The 9,514-nt window shown below is 36.4% G+C and overlaps 2 protein-coding genes across 2 annotated transcripts; both read left to right on the top strand.

Annotated features, from left to right (window-relative positions):
- Window positions 1-346: 346 nt before the first annotated feature.
- LOC129504851 (olfactory receptor 52P1) lies at window positions 347-1,300 on the top strand. The gene has a single exon (XM_055317731.1). It carries the CDS (start codon window positions 347-349, stop codon window positions 1,298-1,300), a length of 954 nt encoding a protein of 317 aa, XP_055173706.1.
- Window positions 1,301-8,264: 6,964 nt separating this feature from the next.
- On the top strand, window positions 8,265-9,230 carry LOC129505092 (olfactory receptor 52N4-like). The gene has a single exon (XM_055318031.1). The coding sequence runs from the start codon at window positions 8,265-8,267 to the stop codon at window positions 9,228-9,230; it is 966 nt and encodes a 321-aa protein (XP_055174006.1).
- The last annotated feature ends 284 nt before the right edge of the window (window positions 9,231-9,514 follow it).

Genomic DNA, 9,514 nt, shown 5'->3' with positions numbered 1-9,514 from the left:
TTCCTATCTTTCTTTGACAACAAAAGATTTTAGCTGGAAGACAATTCTGATTTCTTGAGATGCTTGGTTGAATCATTTTTTCACATTCATTTATTTTATTTGACAAGTATTATGTACCAAGTACTACTCAAAGCTCTGTACAAATATTAACCAATACAATTCTCTTAACAACTCTGGGGGACATTACTTTTAGTTTTCCCATTTATACTTGATAACACTTATACTTGATAACACTTATCTAACATTATATAGCAAGTAAGTGTCAGTCAAGGCTCATTCATATCTCTCTTCTGTGTTTGTCTTTCCAGGTGATGTGATACTGAGTGGTGGTTTCTGACTAGAGAAGATGCCTAGAGCTTTTGTCCAGTCTCCTAACCACACTAATCTGGACCCTTCTGTTTTTTTCCTCCTGGGCATCCCAGGTCTGGAACAATTTCACCTGTGGCTCTCACTCCCCGTGTGCTGCCTGGGCACAGCCACAATTGTGGGCAACATTACCATCCTGGTTGTTGTTGCCACTGAACCAGCCCTGCACAAGCCTGTATATTTGTTCCTCTGCATGCTCTCTACCATTGACTTGGCTGCCTCCTTCTCCACAGTTCCCAAGCTATTGGCCATCCTCTGGTGTGGAGCTGGACACATCTCTGCCTCTGCCTGCCTGGCACAGATGTTCTTCATTCATGCCTTCTGCATGATGGAGTCTACTGTGCTTCTGGCCATGGCCTTTGATCGCTATGTGGCCATTTGTCACCCACTCCGTTATGCTACTATCCTCACGGACACCATCATTGCCCGAATTGGAGTGGTAGCTATGGTGCGGGGCTCCATGCTCATGCTCCCATGTCCCTTCCTCATTGGGCGTTTGAGCTTCTGCCAAAGCCATGTGATCCCCCACACATACTGTGAGCACATGGCTGTTGTGAAGCTAGCATGTGGAGATACCAGGCCTAACCGTGTGTATGGGCTGACAGCAGCACTGTTGGTCATAGGGGTTGACTTATTCTGCATTGGTCTTTCCTATGTCTTTATTGCACAGGCTGTCCTCCGTCTTTCATCCCATGAAGCTCGGTCCAAAGCCTTGGGAACCTGTGGTTCTCATGTCTGTGTCATCCTAATCTCTTATACACCAGCCCTCTTCTCCTTTTTTACCCATCGCTTTGGCCACCATGTTCCACTTCATATTCACATTCTTTTGGCCAATGTTTATCTGCTCTTCCCACCTGCTCTTAACCCTATGGTATATGGAGTTAAAACCAAAGAAATCCGGGAAAGGGTTATCAGGGTGTTTCAAAGGGGGTAGGGAACTGGGTTCAAAGTACCAGAGTGATCCAGAAGTACAGAAGGGACTTAGTCCAAAAAAGATTCTCAATATTAAACAATATTCAGTATTTGGGACTGAAAAGAGGTCTTAGTCAGGTACCAATGTCCTTCACAGTACCTCCTAGACCATTCCCAAGAATAATAAATCACAGAGAAGGTCAAATTAGTTCAGCATCCTTAACTTCCATCCAGGGAAGTATAACTTATTGAGGTTATTCCAACTTATATTAGAATAGCCTCTGATAATCATAGGACTTCTCTCATTTTCTGGCCTTCTCCTTATACAGCAGACATGGATTTCTAACTACATACTTCACACTAGAGCTGATGTGTCCCATCTGCAAGGACCAGAATATAGGTCATACAGCCACAGTTAAAGAAAATAGAACTGTCAGGGACTTACATGCTTTTGCATAAATCTTATATTTTCTCCATTAGCTCTTGAAGCCAAAAGAAGAGAAAGACTCACCAATACCTACAATATTAGTAAAGTGGAGAGAAAGAAATTGAAACCTAGAATCCTCTGGCACAGAATAATAAGACATCTATGGATGAGAGCATAGTAGATAGGTCAGGAATAGCTCTTCATTTCTAAATTTGGAATATTCATTCTACAGATATATTATTGTCTCCACCCTCTAGGGAGCCAACTTAATTTCAATGACTTGGATATTATTCCCTGAAAAGCAATGTCCAAATACCTTATTACAAGGTCCTCCCAGAGGTCATTGACTTCTATCACCAAACACACAAAGAACAGTCACTTACGTGAACCAATCAGATGAGGAAGTCCTAACCATTCATTCATTCATCCATTTATTTAGAAGAGAAAGAGAACCATCCACAATGCCAAGTAGAGGAGATGTAAAAGGCCCTGCTGGAAATTCATAGGCTCTTTCTCCTTTGGAGATTATCAGTCCTGAGAGCTGAACACTAAAGGACTAGCTTTTTAAAACGTCCTTTCCCAAGAATATGAATATTTTGACTGTGATACTTCACATAGAGATAGTTTTAAATAGTAGAATTCAATAAAGTATGCTGAATATGTTTTTCAAAAGAAAGAAAATCATTATGTTATTCTATAGGAGGATTATTAGTGCATGGGTGATACTAATTTAATTAATTTTTCATTCTAATCCTCAAATTGAGATATTCTTAATAAATTTTTAAGAACTTTATACAATTCTAAACACCATAGTTAATTCATCAGCTGACTTTCAATTTTATACTTCAAGTTTATAATCTTGCCAGCTTATAAACCCTATACCCCACTCTGGGACACTTCTGTACTCTGTGTTTTAAGTTCCTATCCTCAGAGTGTGGAGCAGTTCCGAAGAAAGTATACAGACATGCATATTGAAAGTATAGTTTGCTCACAATTTTGGATATTAAGTAGGAGCCTATTTCTACGTGGCTATGCTTTTACCTGTTGCATAGTTTGAAAATGTGTTTACCATTTTCAGTTTTCTTATGTACCCTTTGCCCTTCATGGTTGCCCTAGTCCAGTTATTTCTATTCCATAAAGAAAAATGATAACAATTAGAAGTAAACTACCCCAAATTCTAATCCTCACATTAACTTTGACATCTATAAGCATTGTTTCCTCCTTTACTACTGTACACATTTATTACTAATTCCTCTTTATGATTAAGCAAGCTTCTCAAAATATGCTCAAGAGAGCTCAGACCACCAGTCACTTCTTTTATTTATTTCTATAATTTGTTTGAATGTATTGGTACATTGACCAATAGAAAAATTTCCCTTGACCTTAGTTATTTTTTTATGCAAGTTTCTGGAAAATATTTTTGGAACTAATTATTTTTTTTGTTTTCTTGACTCCTATTCCTTCCTACATTATAATCTGACTTCAATCACAAGCTAAAATTTCCAGTGAACCACCTGCCATCAAAACCACTGGTAGTCTTTTCTAACTGGATTTCAGTACAGCATGCTGTATTATTAACCATATCTGCCCCAGAATCTTTCTGTTGTGATATCTGCAATACCACACAATCTTAGTTTTTCTTCTATGCCAATAATGTTTTCTTCCTTGGTCTCCAAAAAAAAATCGTATTAGTTCAAAAAGGAAGCTTCTATGAGGTCCAAAGGGAATAAATAATTTAAAAAATTCAAAACTGAGGATAATAAGGTTAGAGATTAAAAAAATCAAAGTCAATATCTTTAGCTATACAGCACTTATACATTTAAATGTCATTGACAAATCCATTTCTTCAATAAAATTAGTAAAGATGTTCTGAAGATTAACTTGTCCTTGGCATGATAGAATGGAAACTATTTGTTTTATTTTATTTTATTTATTTTTTTAAAGATTTATTTATTCATGAGACACACACACACACACAGAGAGAGAGAGAGAGAGAGAGAGAGAGAGAGAGAGAGAGGCAGAGACACAGGCAGAGGGAGAAGCAGGCTCCATGCAGGGAGCCCGATGTGGGACTTGATCCCCGGACTCCAGAATCATGCCCTGGGCCGAAGGCAGGTGCTAAACTGCTGAGCCACCCAGGGATCCCCTTCTATTTGTTTTAAATAATAGAGTGTCTTATATGATTTACAAACAATTACATTATTGCAGTATTTTTATTAAATCAAAAAGCCCTGTATATCAAATTACAGAAAAAAATATTTAAATAAATTATATTACTTTATTTAATAAACACTTTACAGTCTTAGCAACCTTTTTTTGGAGGTTAACAAAGAAGGACAAATCAGGGAGCTTGATGTGGGACTCCATCCCAGGACCTTGGGATCACAACCTGAGCCAAAGGCAGATGCTGAAAAATTCAATCACCCAGGTGCCCCATAATATTCCACTTCTATTAAAGCAATCCCTGGGCATATACACATGTTAATAAATTTAAAAATACATATTGGTACACATTTCTTTGATGGAGAGAAAATACATGTTAAAAAAGTAATTTTAAAAGAGTAATTTAATGAATGTGTGAGTAAATCATTCATATAATTCACTTAATATCCAACTTGGTTCCCTTGAGGTCTTTGCAAAACTTCATAGGAAATGGAGCCAAACCTCTAGAATAGTGACATCATTAGGTTCTATTAAAATATCTAATTTCTGATCTATATCCAGGTATCTATCTACATGCACACACACATGTTCATATATATATATATATATGCACACACGCATTCACATGTATATACAGATACATGTTTAGATATTTGTCAATTATCATTTGGGCTCCCTGGAGGTTAGCTTGATTCCAATACTAAGTGTGTCTCTGAAGCTTTGAAATGTTCCCTTAGGATATTTGGGGTATATAACATTCATTTTCCTTCAGGCTCAAGTCAATAGTCATCGTATCAAGAAGTTAAAAACTTGCCCATAGACTGATGTTTAGACAACCAAGTTCCTGGAAAATCGGAACAGATATCATTTATCTCTTTGTTTTTCCTTCCAAAACCTAAGGTATTTATTTAACTAGAACAGTATATGGGGTAGTGACAAGATAATTTCCATTTTAGACACAGAAATAAGGAGGAAAAAAGATTTAAAGTTAATATTAACTGCTTTTTTCCCCCACACAGATTTAAATGTTTAATTCTATTGACCTAGATTCAAGTTAGAAGGTTATTCAAGACAATGATGCAGGGGCTGGTGGAAATATTTATCCCTCACCTTTGGCATTAAAAATTTCATTAAGTGTTCATAATGTCCATGCATCTACACAAACAACTCTTTTAAGCATATAGTAATATGTGCTTTGGGAGTGATGGAAACCAAGAATGGACCACTCTCATGTCAGGGAATAATGGGCAATATATAGAGAACAATTATAGGTCATGAGAATCCATGTTCAAATTTCTCTTGCTGCCTACCTGCCTTCTCTTTTTTCCTTACGAGTGTCTGACTTTACTTGAGTTAGACTAGGGAAATACTTATTTGAGCCAAAATATATTTTAGGCCAATATATATTATATAGCTTTACATACCAGAAGGAACCTATTGTCATGTCATAAGAATTCAGAATGGTTTGGTGGGAGGACATAGTGTGAACCCTAACAATTGGTTTTTCTTTTTTGTAATGCAAGTGCCTGATTTTTATTGCATCCATTTCAGAGAGGCACCCACTTCCAAGACGCTATCTCAGATAAACAAATTACCAGCCAAAAAAAAAAAAAAAAAAAAAGAAAAGAAAAAAGAAATAAATTACCAGCCATATGACTGGATAATCCCTGCATCTCCTTTGTTTTACAAATCTTGGGTGATTCTGATAATTGACCATTTGGGCCACTTATTTTTTTTTCTCTTGCTGTGCTTTAAATTCCCATTCTTATGTTTTAAATTCACTGATAAAGAGTGAGTCTGAGATATCCTAGATCCCACCCTCAACCCCAAGGAAAGTAGAACCTCAAGCTCCCACACACTTCCCTACCCCTGCCTTGACTTCCCTGTGTGGCCCCAGACGTGCCATGTGATTTCCAGGACATGTAAGTCATAAACCTTGTCTCTCAAAGTTTTCTGATGTTTCTGGTGACATTGGCTTCCACCCACAATGTTGGTTATCCATAGGCTGAGACTAGGACATAATGGGGGGAAAACAGATCACTCTCTATAAATTCTGGAAATGAGGATTGACAATGAGTGGTATATCAAAGTTTTACTTTATGTAAAGTGAGAGGTGTAGAAATATCCAGAAACACTGCCTATACCCCTAGAGTAGAGTACTAGTGTATTTCTCTGGAAAATTATATTAAATTAGACTGTGGGAAACAATTTTAAATTTGTTTTAAAACCGATTAAATTTAAGGTTAATACTGTGTCACTTTGGTTTAAGCTTATATCACTAGCAGGGCGTTTGGCAAATGGATTGAATCTGTATGGAGCATAAAACTTATTGTAAGAATAAAGCCATTCTTAAATTATTAAAGTTATCTTTATAAAAAAGCATATAGAAGATTATTTTATAGAAGGTACTATAGAGGAAATATTAAAACCTAGAATTAAGCATTGTCCAGAATTGTCAAGATTGGCTTACAGTAAAGGTGAAGCAGCAAAAGTGGGTAAACATTTAGAGCACAGAGAATACAAACTGAGGCAGACACATGATCATAATAGAGAAGAATTTATAAGTTTATAGACTAAATGTATTTTTAAGAGAGAATAATAGTACATGACCCCTAAGACTTAGCTTCCTAATATTGTAATATATTTACCTGTGGTATATACATTTAAATTTGTGTTTTTGTAAATGATATATGACAGTTCTTTGACGTGTATTATGTTGTAAACTCATTTGTAAACAATTTTTAAAAAGATTTTATTTATTTAGTCATAAGAGACACAGAAAGAGAAAAGCAGAGACATGGGCAGAAAGAGGAGCAGGCTCCATGCAGAGAGCCCAGTGAGCGACTGGATCCTGGTACTCCAAGATTACGTCCTGAGCCGAAGGCAAACGCCTTAACTGTTGAGTCACCTGGGTGTCCCATGCAAACAATTTTTTAAAGTGTATTTAAAACACTGATGAATTCAGGGTTATAGTTTTGGTACTAGAGGACCTAGACATCCCATTTTCCACATAACCAAGACTACCATACTTTGACTATTTGTCTAAACTGGAGATTAATAACAAAGCAGAAATGTTAGTTTAAAACCAGTCATTGGCATTAATTTCAAAACTGGAGGTTTCACCAGATTTAAGTGTTAGTTTGGAAAGTCTTCATGTTAATACCTACTACATACTAACAAGTTACATAACAGGATTTCTGTGTTGCTCATGATTTAGGTATGGATATTTATCAAAGATGGGGTAGAACTATCATTGTTAAAACAATCAACTTTAATAAATTTTAAAGTCCCCCTGTAGAATTTTACCTCTAAATTCTAGAAATTTTACCTAGAATTTCTCAAAAAAAATCTGACCCAATTTTTTCTTGCTTTAATTTCTACTTCACTTGAAATTAATATGTCTGCTCCAAAGTTTATGTGCATTTTATCTAAGGATTGTACATTATTTTACTTTGTTATTTAGTTTTCTTTATCATATGGCCCTCTGTACTTCTTTATATACATTTTTATAAAATCAACAGATTTATGTCCATTTAATAGGGCAGTTTAAATAATTTATCCTAATAGTCCAAAACAAAGTATTTTATTTGTCCTTTGTCTTATTCACATTTTATTGATGTATTTAGGAATCATTTGCTTTCTCTGTTTTATGAGAATGTTTTTAGTTAGTATTTTTACAGTGATTTATGCATTTACATTATGCTTTTATTCTTAGAGGTTCCTTTTGTGTTTTCCAAATAATGGTAATTAAACTATATTTCAATAATTTTTAAAACATTCTGACAGCTGTACTTTTCAGTATGATATATGAGAATCAGGTGACCCTCAGCCTATTTCCTTAGGAGAATTTTGCTATTAAGAGTTTGATTAAGTATTTCATGATTGGCTCCTATTTCTATCCCCCAAACCAACTTCCTAATGTCCACATGCAAAAGACATTACTATTTTTTTTTCAAAATATAATTTATTTAAAGTCCCATGATTTTTCATGTTTATTTTTTGGGAATATATATGTAGTCATCAATATTTAAATAATACAGTTTAACTAAAATAGCTTCAGAAAAATAATAACCAAACTGTCTTTTATAAGTGAATGACATTTGTCTATTAAAAAACTAGGCAAGTATTAAGCACTAAAAAAGTATTTGTTGTCTATATTGATAAATGAATAAAAAATAATACACATATAAAATAATCTATTTGATTAACACAATATTTATACTCCTATTCCCTGGAAGTCAGAAAAATTGGTTGTTTGGCCAATTGAAATGTACCTAGAGGAAAAAAGGCAAAAGAAATTAAGTCAGTGACTATGACCAAATATTTTCTTCATTTATCTCTATCTAGGAGGACCCACAAATTCTATAACATGATTAATGATCATTCTAGCTTGATGATGCTAATGCTGAACCAAACAGACCTGACTCCAGGTTCATTCATTCTTAATGGGATCCCAGGACTGGAAGACATGCACATGTGGATTTCCTTCCCATTCTGCTCCATGTATATTGTGGCCATGGTAGAGAATTGTGGGCTTCTCTACCTCATCCGCTATGAGGACTCCCTGCACAGGCCCATGTACTACTTTTTAGCTATGCTTTCCCTAACTGACCTTTTCATATGCTCTAGTACAATCCCTAAAGCCCTCAGCATACTCTGGTTCCATTTCAAGGAAATCAGCTTTGATGGATGCCTGGTCCAGATGTTCTTTGTCCATACTTTCACAGGGATGGAGTCTGGGGTTCTCATGCTCATGGCCCTGGACCGCTATGTGGCCATCTGCTACCCTCTGCACTATTCTACTGCCCTCACCAATTCTGTTATTGCAAAGGCTGGGCTCTCTACCTTTCTCAGAGGGGTGTTGCTCATCATTCCCTTAACTTTCCTCACGAAGCGCCTGCCCTACTGCAGAGGCAATATAATTCCCCACACCTACTGTGACCACATGTCTGTAGCCAAATTATCCTGTGGGGACATCAAGGTCAATGTCGTCTATGGTCTGACAGTTGCCCTCCTGATTGGAGGCTTTGACATCCTGTGCATCACAATCTCTTACACCATGATCCTCCGGGCAGTGGTCAGCCTCTCTTCAGCAGATGCTCGACAGAAGGCCTTCAGCACCTGCACTGCCCACATCTGTGCCATTGTTTTCTCCTACAGTCCAGCCTTCTTCTCTTTCTTTTCCCACCGCTTTGGGGGCCACACAATCCCTCCCTCTTGCCACATCATTGTGGCCAATATTTATTTACTCCTGCCTCCAGCTATGAATCCTGTTGTCTATGGGGTGAAAACCAAGCAGATACGAGACTGTGTTGTAAAGATCCTTTTGGGTTCTAAGGACATCAAATCCCAAAGCATATGAAAGGGATATTTGCCTGAGTTGGGATGTGAAGGGAAAAAACGTTTCTCTTCGTCTGTTTAGGCAGGAGAATTTCTGAGAATAGGTGTATGATTTTTCCACATAAAGATGATGAATAATTCATTCCCATTAAATTTTCTGCAGAATACCAAAGTAATTTTTCATGCCATATCACCATCCATGTGAGTTTTTTTACCTCTAAGTCTTCTGTTCTCTCTTTAATTGTAAAGAGAGAACAGCTGGAAAGGTCTCAGTAATATTAGGTCCCAAGAATAAAAAATACTAAT

The sequence above is a fragment of the Nyctereutes procyonoides genome, unplaced genomic scaffold, assembly GCF_905146905.1.
Source record: "Nyctereutes procyonoides isolate TBG_1078 unplaced genomic scaffold, NYPRO_anot_genome, whole genome shotgun sequence".
Lineage (NCBI taxonomy): Eukaryota > Metazoa > Chordata > Mammalia > Carnivora > Canidae > Nyctereutes > Nyctereutes procyonoides.
The sequence above is the reverse complement of the archived record's forward strand: the minus strand, read 5'-3'. Positions and strand labels throughout refer to the sequence as shown.